Here is a 13448-nt window from a genome sequence, read left to right on the forward strand (position 1 = left end):
AAGAAGTTTTAACAATTGGAATATACTGCGCCTTTCAGACGAGCCGAAAAATCTCCGCACCTAGGAAATGTTCATGCGGGTCCGGACGTCGTCCGCATGTGTCAAAACCTAAGTGCGGGCTCCGCATCCGCACATAGAAGTTTTGACAATAGGTTTATTCGGAGCTATTCAGACGATGCGGATGCGGAGCGAATTCGTCCGCATCTTTGGGTACTTTTTGAAGGTGATTTTTCACGGATTTTTTTTTAATTATTTGCCATAATGATAAAATGACCATCATAAAACACCATATGATGGTCCCTGCTCATTAATATAATGTACCTACATACGTCTATCCCTTTGTTTCGTTCTGAGATTGAGATATAGCAACTTTAACTGCCTTTTGTCCATACTTTACAATTTTATACAATAAAACCTGCCAACAAGGGCCACTGACGGAACAAAAATGATAAGCCGTTCTGTTCATTACGAATATTTAATTGACTACATACTTTAATAACTTTCAAATTTAATTTAAAAATTTTAATTTTTTTCTTTTTAAATTTTTAAAATTATTTAAAAATATCTGAAATATTATTTTAAATATTTGTTATTTTTTTAAATTTTTAATCTGTTAATTTTTTTAAACTTTAAAAAAAATACTTTTATTAAACAACGTTATCCACGTACGGTGTTCACTCAGGGCCGGATTAAGTCGTTTGAAGACTTGAATATTTTTGGTGGTTCCCCCCATACCTACAAGTTTATTTTACACGATATTCAGTCTATAAACTTAAAAAATGAAATTTTATATTTCAGAAGTGACTAATCTAAGGATGGGATTTCACTATAAAAGGTTTATGAAAGTTATTTTATAAAACTTGAAAAAAGCAACTAATAAATTTATCGGTTGCATTTGCTCTAATGCAACCGATAAATTTATTAGTTGCTTTTTTTTAAATAATTGTTATAAAATTTTTATAGTGTAATCCGGCCGGGATTATACTATAAAGTTTTATAAAAGAACTTTTATGAAAGTTGAAAAATTCAACCAATAGGCGCATCGGTTGCATTCCAGAAAATGCAACCGGTGCACACACACGCACACACATTTTGCATTCAAAAAATTCAACCAATAAGATAATATTGGTTGAATTTTTCACGTTTTATCAAAGAGCTTTTACAAAACTTTTATAGTGTAATCCCGGCCTAATGCTGATATTACACTATAAAACTTGAAAAATGTAATCAATAAACACATCTGTTACATTCGAGCGAACTTAACTGATCGGCCTATCAGTTGCATTTTTCAAGTTTTATAAACTAACTTTTATAAAACTTTTATACTGTAATCCCGGCCTAAGACAGAATTGTGATGTGAATATTTCTAAGCACAGACATTTTGAACGTCCCCACCCCTCCCCTTTTTTTCTACTTGCAAATTCTTTGATATCTCCTGAATTTTTTTTTTAGGAACATATTAGTTTTTGATGTTTTTGGATTGGATTTTTCGAACATTGGATGTTTTTGGAATTTTTCTTTCATATTTTTCCGGAAAGACAGATTTGTTTTCAAAATCTTTTGAAAATATTTGAAGACATTTTCTCCCATCGACTACTTGTGAGGATCGGAATGAAGACATCTTTATTCCCATATTCTATGTGGCTCTAGACTAAACCACCAAAGAATACCTCTAGGCTGCATATGGGCACTGAATCAGGGGTGAAGGAGAAAAACAGTTACAAAAATTGCGAAAAAATAGTTTTTATGCACGAATTTCAACCTAAAGATGCGGGCGAAACACCCGCATCTTCAGTGCTCGTGTGAAAGGGTATGCGGACCCGCATCCGCATCCGCTCCGTGTGAAAGGGGCCTAAATCAAGGTCGAAAAATGCTCGTTTTTGTCATCGAATAGAGATTTTGGAAATGCGTTCGGCAAAGTCTTCACCTATAGAGTGAAAGCTTTGTTTATTTATCTCTGCGCTATTCACATAGGTGGGGGGGGGGGGGGAAATAACTACTTCGTGAAGCATTTCATCACGCATATTTCACACATTGGCCTTGAAACCATCATTTTCGGTGTTATGATCATACGATTTCGTGGTCTCTTGAATGTCGTTATAACCGAGTTTGACTTTGAATGTTTGTTGACCTTGCAAAAAATGAAAAGGGGGGGGGGAAGGAGAATTATTAGATTTATATAGATAGACACCGGGGGCGGGGGGACTATTGAGGAATGTGTTTAAACATATGGTCGACAATTTCTGCTCTTTTGAAATGCTCTAAGGAGAATGATAATAATAACAACAAAATCGATCTCTGTTCGAAATCTCTCAAAGCGCTCTCGAAATCTTTCATTCGCTTTTGTCGAACATCGATATTCCTCTTCCTTTTGAGTGCGACCCCCTTTTCTTCCCGCAGGGCCATGAGAGCTATTTCTGATTTTGTGAGAAAAGATATTGAAGTATGGTTACCCTTCTCCCCCCCCCCCCCCCCCCACATCCCCACTTTCCATATCACCTTGAACCGAACATGAAATTTCATGTCTTTCCGGGTGACGGATCAATAGTTGTTGTGCTGGAATACGGAGGAACTTCTGTACATATAAATAATAGCGTCGCCGACAGTGGTGTAACCTGAGATTCTGAACAGTAGAGTTTATTGAAAATTTTTTCACACTGTCTGGTCGTTAGCTGAAGAAATTCCAATTTTTCGTCCTTATGATTTTCCTGCCATGTGAAATTACACGAATCGAAATTGTCTCGCCCATCACCAATGAGCTGAAAAAGAGTAGGTACCCAATGTATTTGGGGTCTAGGAGTCGGTGGAAAACAATTTGGATAAGTCTTTTTAAGGCTGTATGATTTTGCAGTTTTTGTGCTAATACCCGTTTTTGTTTGATTAAACAATTTTTTTTAACAAACAACCTTTTTTAAATAAGGTTTTGATTCTCTTAAACATTATTTCCCACATTGTGCTCCGTGGAAAAAAAAAAGGGGGGAGGGGACACTTTAGTGGTTTATTCAGGTTGAAGCTGCCCAATCTTTTGCAGATTGCTTGATACTTCAATGGCTTTGCAATCGGTCGTGGGCCTCTCAAATAATTTTCCAACTATTCAAGGGCCGCAGTGGAATTCGATGGTTGAAATGTTCAATTTAAATGCCATAATGAGAAAATTTCAAATGATTTTTAAAAGGATCAGCGGTGTCGTAATCTGCGGGGTAAAGAGGTCTGGGCTCAAGGCCATGAATGAACAGAGGCTTATAATAATAATTTAACTTATTTTTTTCATTCCAAATTTTTATTAAATTTTAGTTATTTTACAGAAGGTAAAGAAAAGTGGTGTCACCCGAAAATATGCATGCATTAAACCACGCGAACTGGTCGAGGTGGTAGGTAGTTATTAGATCACTGTTTCCCAACCTTTTTGATATCGCGGACCCCCCCCCCCCCCCCGTAGTGAAATTCAATGCACCACGGACCACTGTAGTAAAGGTCAATTCTCCGCTGACCCCCCGCCCGGTCCCTCGTGTAGCAAATGCAATTTAGAGCCGCTCTCCCCCCCCCCCCCATAAAATCTAAAATGTTTTTTTGTAATTTGCCTATCATAAGAAATAAGAAAATTGATTTACTAAATTAAAATTCCGCAGCACTATAAATTTTTCATTCATGCAATGGTAGTAAATGAAAATGAGCACGCTTCCACGGGTGGAAAAAACTGATTAGATCACAGTTTTCTCAATGAAATGACACCCACACATCCCGTCAGATTTGGACTCGTAGAAAATCCGGAATTGTCGATTTGTCGCCAGTTTAAATATTCATATTTTTATTAATGTCAGGTCTACAACATTCATATAGATTTATGTTTGGCTTCGGCAGCCACGGATTGAACATGAATGATTTAGGCTATATAGGGTGCCCTGTAAGTGGTCTTTATCTTATCAACCGTCCGTAGGTACGATTCCAATTTAAAAGATGCTCACCAGGCGTTTTCAAAAATTACCCTGTACCAGTTTTGAGAGTGGAAATACAGTGTGTAACAAAATAAAAAGAACCTAAATTTTTATACGGTGCTCTAACCTCCAACTAGAAAGTTGTTGCCCTGTTTCTCCTGATGCCCAAAAAAAAAAAAAAATCAATGTTTCTAAGTGCAATATTCACTGAGATATTCGGAAAACGGATGGGAAATAAAGCGGTAAACGCGGAAAAACACGTTTTATCCGATTTAACGCTGTTCTTTCCCAAATTTCCTCCATTTTTCGAATTCGAATATATTCGTGAATATTGCACTTGAAAACGTGGAATTTTTCTTTGTGGTATCAGGAGAGACAGGACAACAACTTTTTAATTAGAAGTTAAAGCGCATGAGGACAGTATAAAAATTTAGATTTTTTTTTATTTTGTTACACACTGTATTTTCACTCTCAAAACTGGTACAGGGTAATTTTTGAAGGCGTGTTGAGCATTTTTTAAATTGAAATCGTACCTCTACGACGGACAGTTGATGATAAAGCTCGTGCTGTGCTAACACTTACAAGACACAATGTGTACTGCTCATAAATGCTGGTTGAACATCTCTGTGACTTAAAGTTTGTGAACTACCGCCCCTAAGGCCTCGCACATTGTATCGAGAACTTATAATAGAAATTAGCGACGAAAAAACTGTTGTATTGCCTTGTTCTACGCCGCACATACTCGAGGAGCGAGTGCAAAGGAGAGAGAAAGGAAGCTCAATGAGGTGCGCGACTTGAACAAACAAGTTTGTTTCGCCTCGATTTTCTGATTTTTGCTATCTGCTGATTGGTCCGCTTTCTCCCCCTTTTTTTCCCTCTTAAAAAAGAAGGATTTCTGCGGAGGGATCATCATAACCACACCCTTATATTTCAGAACCCCCCCCCCCCCGTCATTTTCTCTATCTTCCTCCTTTACTATGTACGGACATCTCTTCCTCCATTCCTAGTCCCAATTCTTGTACCGCGTACCTCTTCGTCCCAGTATATGCTCAGCCCAAGTCATCCCAGACGCAGAGGAGCGCTGTACACAATGTCCATCTTGAGGCACGATCAGAATGAAAACTATAGGCTGATTTTAAAATCAAGTAGTGTGTGAGAGAGAGAGAAGCGAAGTAAGAAGAGGGAAGTAGTTGATGAGATTTTTTCGTAGTCGTCATCGGTACGTGTTCGTTTTCTTTTCAATATTTTCCCCAACGCTAGCAGTTGGGTTAACATCATCAGTGGTTGATTTTCAACCGCTAACTGAAGTCAGCTTGTAAAATCTCTTTTGAGACTAAAGGCGGCCACACACACACACGCACTACTCCGCCCGTTTCCTCCTAATTGTTATTTTGCGCTGATGTCACTATCGTAGCTAAATTTCGTCGTTTTTTTGCTGATTTTCTTCCTTAATCTATTTCAATTTTACAGTAGAATTCTTATGCTTTTCAAACACACTTCGCGAGGAGACCCTCCCTCACTTGTGAAGGATATCCTCTCGACTATCCACAATGTAATCTCAAAATGAAATGAAAAATATCAAGGACTTTTTCACCGTTCAAAATAAGCATCCACCACTAAACTGATCAATATTTCAGATTTTATCAGGAACTGTTGGGTTATTTCCAGCTATAGATGTTGGACAGTATTTTTGTTGTGCAGTTAAACTGTTAAAGTAATATACAGGCGTTCCCCGCTTTATGCGATTAATTGGTTGCACAAAATGATTGCGTAAAGTGAGTTACATTTTTTTTTACATGGGCCAGATAAGGTTATGGATGAGCCAAGGCAGCCGGAGAAGCCAAGAAAAGATAAGGATAGGGGATTTCTTCAGATTAGAAGTATAGGAAAAAAATTAACTGAACTTCACAGAAAAATAATTTTTTTAATTAATTATTCAAACTAATAAAATAAGTCTTATCAATTTAATCTCTATGAATAAAATAAATTGAATACTATTTACTCCTGTCTTCACTACTTCTGATTGATTCTAGAGTGGGGGGGGGATGTTTTCTTTCCTGTATGATAGATTAACTTTTTTAATGAAAACAGTCAGTCGAGATTCAGCTGACAAAGCGGTATTCTTCCTCTCTTTATGAACACTTTAGGAGCAAAGCTGGAGAATTCTGAATATCCCCCGCAAATATGACAATTCCAGATTCATTAGAATCGTTCTCTTCGATTAAAATTCTGATGGCGTTGTCGATGCGTTACCAAAATATGCTCATTAGTGAGATCTGTGGATTTGAGCGTTTGTTCCATATTTATCTCATCTACATATCCAACGGATTTTGTCATTTTAATTGTCATACCTCAAATTCGCAAGCCCATTTTCAGGACTAAAATCAAACTACTGGACAAATTTTACAAGTTGGAATTTTTGGAATCAACTTTTCAAAATCGTGTTATAACGTGATAGATAGATACCTGTATTGAGTAAATTTTTTGAAACGGGGGGGGGGGTAATTGGTGCTTCACACACTGTGATTTTTTTTTACCATTTTGCGGAAACATTTAATTGGAGAGTGAATGGTCGAAATATTTGGCCGTTATAATTTTAAGATTCCATCTCAAGAAGATCGTGTCAATTAGAAGATCTTGGTTATTGAGCTCATGTTTACAGGGTGTTGAAATTTTCAAGATAAACAAGTCGAATTTCTTTCTTTCTCTTTTCTTGGCGGTATCTCTCATAAGCTGCAGCTGGTCTTTATTTTGAGTCAGTCGGGAGCTATAGTGGGAGAAGAGCTAAGACGAGCATCGATTTCGAGGATGTCGGGTAGGGTGGAGGCCAAATACAGAAGCCACCAATAAGTTACATTGTTGAAAGGTCCTCGAATGTTTCCTCTGTCATCAGCCGTCGGAACCAACCAGATCATCACATTCATTGGCGTCTTGTGCGGATGATAAGCCGCTGATCACTGCGAGGGAGAGGTCATGCTGTTGCAATAGTGTTAATGACCCGAACTGTAAATATGTCATCGCATCGATCCGGCAGCATATATCCGAAAAGTGATTTCTATCTCTTCTTGTTTCCTTTATTATTATTATTCAAGAGGACGTGCGGGGGAGCGTTCAGCTAGTGAACTATTAACGAGCAGGGGAAAGAAATAGTTGTAGCTAAGGGAGTTGGGTGCTACTCCTGGTGGAGAAAAACTGTCAGTCCTGTGCTTTCAGAAACCGTTTTTCAGGGCTCTATTTATGGTAAGTTTGTGCGTTTGCTGTTCAAAACTATTCATTGGATCGGTCGTGTGTTGGCAATGTATGGCCCCACGTTGCTGCTACAGCCTTTGGCTCGAGGTCTCGGGGAAAACTTTGCGAACCGTGACTGCTGCGTGAGTCTCGTGCCGGGTTATTTATTATTATTGTTATTATTATCATATCGTACATGTATATACTAGGGTTTAATGGTCCGTACAGCGAAAACGGGCCCAGAGAAATTTACTGAACTTTTATATAACTGCGATGCTGGTTGCTCCTCTCTCTGCTAATCCTTTGCTTGATGACTGCGCTCCACTATTTTCCAGTATTGAAATGATACGATCTCTTTTGTTTTAGGGCATGGAATGCAGTTCTTCTTGAAGTTACGAATGATATTGTCAACTATGTAAAGTGTGTGAAAATTTCGAGTTTGCGGCTCATGAATTATAATACGTGCTCTATCTAAAATAGCCGTGTCTATATCCCTTGAAAGTAATCGAAATGTTTGCCGTTTGTCAGCCGATTTCTTTATGCAACCCACTTTTATTCAGTGGGTCAGGGATCAAATCAAGTTCAACTTGGATGCGTTTTCAAACTAATATTTAATGTCTCTTACGCCCCCCTCCCCCTACAAAAGCGTTACCAAACTTTTAGAAGGTCCAAGTTATAAAGGGCTTAAAATCCGAAAATATTCTGTCTTATGCAGTCGCACATGCCGAAATAGCGCCATGGATGTATTAAATATGCCTAAGCCCAGGGATTCCATAATTTCTTTCACCCGCTGCACCTTTCGGTAAGCGAGAGAGAGAGAGAGATTCTAAATAGTTACAGGCATCTCTGGTAGATCATGAGATACCGTATTTTCCTGCGTATAATGTGTGGATTATATGTTGAATAAAAAATTTATTTTTATATAGTGAGAATTATATACAGATTTTTTTTTCTGACAGGTTGAAATATAAATAGATATTTTTAAAACTAGTGAAAATAATTTAAGAGTTATAGATGTGAGTAGAAAATTTGACTTTTTTCACGAGAATGGGACAAACAACCCCTTTCATTCTTGATTTCATTATTGATGAATGAAATTTTCACGTGCGGATTATACGGTGCCTGATCTTAAATTGATAAGCGTATTCGGAGGGATGCCGTACTTTTCAGCAACCAAACTTTTTTTTCCCCCCTTCAGATTTGGATTTCTTTTAATTGCATCGATATATATGTATTTTCTTTTAAAAACAAAACTTTAAACAGGGCTCCCACTCGTCTTACTTTTCCTACTTTTTGGTAAAATAACCTACTTTTGGCCTACTTTCTAGTTTTTGTCCTACTTTTTTTCACCAAAACCTATTAACGGAATTCGTATAATTGATTTTATTTAATCATCGATGTGATGCTGCGTAATAATACAAATGTAGTGGATTGCGATTAATACTTCTGCGAAAGCAGAAATTGTATCGTTTTTAAAGATTTTGGGGGGGGGGGTGTATGTGAACCATTTGGTGGTTTATTAATTTTTCATTTGCTTAGTGTGAGGGTTCAACAAGAGGTTCATAGAGTAGTCTTTAAAAACGTCTGCTTGGTTGCAAAAAAATTAATTTTGTATTTACCGCTTCATGGTCTTGGACATAGTAACTGATGTTCGTCATTCATTAGTAACTGATGTTCATCATTCAAAATTATAGTGCAAATTTTGTGTATATGTGAAACAACAGTACATAGGCCTATTTTGTGACTGATGGTACTCAATAACATCCAGTTGTCTTTATTTTTAAGGCATGCAGAGGCATAAACGATATTTACAATGCTCAGTAAAGAGCTAGTGATCCACCTTGACGTATTTATATTGGACCTTGTAATTTACACATTTTGCACTGTGCTTTTGGAAGTGGTCTCGAAAGAGCATCATTTTTAAAAAAACTTACACGGCTTCATAATTTGCTGTGTGCATTGTGGAAGAATGTTGACAGACTATGCACTTTGGAAGACTCCAAAAAAAGAATAATACATATTATGAGGAGAGACAAAAGAATTATCTGTGGTTGCTAAATACCTTATTTTGGCCAAAAATTATTTCTGTAACCAAGTCATTTCTGTCATTTTGCTTTGGCTTGAGTCAGTCTTACCTGATACTGAAATAGTGCTATGGGGGGGGGGGGAGAGTGATAATAAAAATTTTCAAAAAAAAAAATTTCCCCAGGGATTTTTTTTATTAAGCTCTGTGATTATGCTGTCTGGGGAGGTACCCTGTCCCGTCCTACTCTTTCTAATTTTTTGAGTGGGAGCCTCCTGTTTAAATTTTCTCCCCGACATCTTTGAAAAACTTACACGCAGTTGTGATTTTAAACCAACATTTCAATGCTGCACATACCAGGAAGCGAAATGGTGTTCGTGACGTTATTAGATGTGCGGCAAAACATTTGCATACATAGATGCCACGGGGTAAATACTATTTTGGTTATTCATCTCATACCTTCGAGTTAGCGAAAAATTTCAACACTAAAATAATATTGAACAAATATTGTCTCATCGCGCAACTTCAAGTTAAACAGTTATTCCACACATCTCGATTATTCTCATCGCGGAAACATCGCACTCTAATAACAATCATTTCATGCAACCAGGGTTCTCTCTAGTTTACGATTTGGTGAAATACGATCAATGATGGAATATCCTCCATATGATGTTTACTTTTTGCGGTTTGTCATAGTGCGTGCGCGTTGATCTTAACACTATGCAGGGATATTTTACAGAAATCTGATTTCACGGAGAAGCAAGCTGATGTACGCCCTCTCTGTTTATCAGTTTGGTCTGGAGATGAACGGAATATTTTCAAAATATTTTTTTAATTCAGTGGTATGTCTGACTGACTCTTGTGTAGGGTTACCTCAATAAGGCTGGTTTCCTCAGAAAGATTGGCCCTCTTAGAGAGGTCTTATTGTGTTTGATGCGTAGCCGAACTTTTTTTTTTTTTTTTTCATTTTTCTCACGTTATTTTTGTTACATGTTTATAATAATGAAATCTATGACTGAGAGGGTTTTTTTTTAGTCAGTGGCCTAATTTGTAAGATCAGCTACCACCAACCACCGCCCTTCCTACGAACTTGAATTCGATCCCCGTCCAGCATTTATTAGATTCCGAGCTTGAGCTACATATCATAACCATCCTCGCTCTCAATCGCTTCCTTTTTTTTTTTCTTTTTTTTTCATTTGCCAGTTTTGAAACGATTCTTCCTGTTGCGCCCCAGTTATCTCATTACTCTTTTTAATTCTCCCTTCTCTGCTCGTAACCTGCTCTAGAGAAACAAGATCGTCTCAATTTTTTTTTTCTTCTTCTCACGGCATCTTCAACAACGCTCTAGGTAATGAGGTAAAGATTATTGGTTTTCCTCTACCCCCCTTCTCTGTGGTCTTTTAACCGCTCTCGGCCATCAAGGCTAATGAGGAACCAAGAGGAAAAGCCATAGATGTCATCTGGGTGATAGATGCTGTCGAGGTTGTTTGGTAGACTTTGGCAAGGGGGTTAAAAAATAATTATCTTCTATTCCATACTGATGTTTTCCTAGGCAGTCCAAAGAAAGAGCGGCTCTCTTTTGGAGCTTATAATTTCATGATCATGAGGTGAGAAATATTCGTTGGAAAATTTTTTTCTAAGTCAAATTGAAAGGGTTTTTTCCCCTTATCCGTAACTGCTTTGTTTTTATTGCATACAGTGTGTTCAATTTAAAAATTTATCCACCGGAAAAAAATTGTTAGAGTAAGTTTAAATGTGCTCATGTGCGTTGAGAAATTCATACCTTGCTTGCAATAGGTGTCCTAAATTAGGGCTGGACAAATCCCAGGCACCAGGTTGCCATGGTGACTAGAAAATCGGTATTGGCGCTAAAAATATTCCAAATGTGATTGCTGAATAAGAGTCCAAGGATGGCACAAAATTTTCTGATTTCGTTACAGTATGTCTTTTTAAAATGGGAATGGGGGGGGGGGGGTTATGAAGTCCTGGAAAAGTAGGAAAAACATTATCTAGGATTGTTTTTCCTTGAGCAAAACCCATGCTTGGCTCTCCTAAGAAATTTAGCTGGTGACTAAATATATATTTTTTTGATTTGTCAAGTCCTGTCGTAAATGACTGTCCCTTGTATCCAGATACATTTGCCTACAAATTTTATCAAGTTTGCTCGTGACCTGATGAAGCATTCTGGGTTCTGTACTATACACTGGTGTGACTAAAAAAGTCTTTCTTGCCTCTCTCCCAGCGTATTAATTTTTACATTATGTGATGTGAATTTCAAGTTTTTGATCATTGTTCTTATTTGGCATCATAAAACTTCTAGTCTGTAACCGGATGAGGGACTCCTACTAGTAAAGTCTATGGTGGATCGCCCACAGCAGGACTATGTTCTGGGGGATTGTGTTCTTATACTATATGTTTTTCAAACCAGATCTCAATGAATCCCAATTACCGGGATGCCATGGCTATTTGAAAAATTTATGTTGGCACCTAAAATTTTATGTATGTATTCAGTCTGAGGAAAATAATTTTTTTTTTTTGGAATTTATATCAGAATTTATACCAACCTTTTTTGGGGGGGGGGGGGACTTTCGGTCTTGGAAAAGTTGAAAGAAGCATTTTTGACCTGTTTTATTCAAAAAAGAAAAAATTCTGGGATTCTTTTGCCCTCAATTTCTTTTGGGATTTGTTAAGCCCTGTTTTAAACTGAACGAAAACTAGTCCAGACCAATAAGTACAAGAGATATTGGTTACTGTCTTCCTAATATAGTTTCTCAAAGTTTTTTTGTTCATAGTACCCCCCCCCCCCTGATCAGAACTTTATTTCCTCATCGCCCCTTTTCTTAAGCAATCTCATAGGATTCTATATTATTGTTATATTGTATCTGTGATCATTATTGACCCCCCCCCCCCGGTACATTCCATCACCCGCTCATTTTAGGAAACACTGTCCGCAATAAGAAAAAGAAATTCCCACTATGCTCAGAAAATTAGTGGTCTCGAATTATTTCAGAAATTTAAGCTGTCATTGGGTTTAGAAAAGTTGGGAAATGCTGCTTCGATGCATTGTCTCTTTGATTGTTTGATGGAATGTTAATACATTGTTGAACACTTTGTACTGACATATAAGGCATATCTTTCTATTCAGAGATATTTTTAATGAGAAAAAGGTGGGTCATATATATGCTGGGAAATCTGAAAAATGATTATGATTTTTTATATTTAGTGAATCCTACAAATAGTGTTACATTTAAAAGCTGTGCATGTATCAGGACTTGACAAATCATCAAATATTTTAAACACCAGCCAAATAATGACTTATGAGCCAATCAATTTTTTGTTTTGTTTTGAGAGAAACGGTCTGAAATAAGTTTTTTTTTCTTAACTTTTCCAGGACTTGATGTCACTTTTCCATGTTGGTCCTTTCCACACCCACATAATTTCCAAAAAAATTTGTGGTGTATGACCTCGGCTCCTAGTATAGTAGAAATCCCTCTTAATGACAAATCCTCCGATGAGTCCACCCCCTCTTTTATAGCGAAATAATAATTTCCCGGGTCTATTTAACATATGCACTTGAAACCCCTGGTTAAGTCACCCCTTTTTTCATGGGTAAATTTTTTGAACCCCCAGTGTCAGCTAAAAAGAGGTTTTACTGTAACCACACAATGAAATTTTAGCATTGCCATTTTAGTGACCATAAGAGAACATAGGTCAAACATATTTGATCAAAGAGCCAAACTTCTTAGGAGAGCAAAGCATGGGTTTTGCTCAAGGAAAAACAATCCTAGATAATGTTTTTTCTACTTTTCCAGAACTTCATTAACCCCCTCCCATGTTAAAAGACATACTGTAATGAAATCAGAAAATTTTGTGGTATCCTTAAACTTTGATTCAGCAATCACATTTTGAACATTAGTCAAACCCTGACACATGTTTATTTTTATTCCTTTCTCTCCCTTCTAAAAATGAACAGTGCTTTTTTTTTTTTTTTAACAGAATGTATGAATTTTTAATTTCAGGTCTGAATGGGTTGAGATAATTGAACCAAGAAGCAGAGAACACATGTATGCTAATCTGGCAACAGGGGAGTGCGTTTGGGATCCCCCTCCAGGCGTACAAGTGTGAGTAAAATTACATTAGGTAAATGATTTCAGGGCAAAAATATATATATCTTGGTGTCGTTTAGCCGGATGTCCTCCATTTATTTTGCTGAGTTTTTGAAACCTGCATGTCTTTGTGTCCCAACATGCATGGTTGTACTT

At 37.2% G+C, this 13448-nt stretch overlaps 1 protein-coding gene across 3 annotated transcripts in view; it reads left to right on the top strand.

Annotated features, from left to right (window-relative positions):
• LOC149080907 (rho GTPase-activating protein 39-like) overlaps positions 1-13448 on the top strand; it is a 59065-nt gene that overhangs the window by 17057 nt on the left and 28560 nt on the right. For 2 of the 3 annotated variants that reach the window (XR_016193398.1, XM_089237588.1), the window contains exon 2: positions 13206-13307. Coding sequence is in view for 2 of the 3 variants with exons in the window: in XM_089237588.1 (XP_089093714.1) it covers positions 13206-13307 (102 nt within the window). In the remaining variant the exon portion in view is untranslated. Of the gene's footprint in view, positions 1-10713; positions 10794-13205; positions 13308-13448 lie in introns of those variants that run through there. The other variant, XM_089237589.1, reaches the window with a different exon arrangement.

The sequence above is a fragment of the Pholcus phalangioides genome, unplaced genomic scaffold, assembly GCF_987345545.1.
Source record: "Pholcus phalangioides strain wild (caught in Gottingen) unplaced genomic scaffold, Ppha-v1.0 ptg000010l_1, whole genome shotgun sequence".
Classification (NCBI taxonomy): Eukaryota; Metazoa; Arthropoda; class Arachnida; order Araneae; family Pholcidae; genus Pholcus; species Pholcus phalangioides.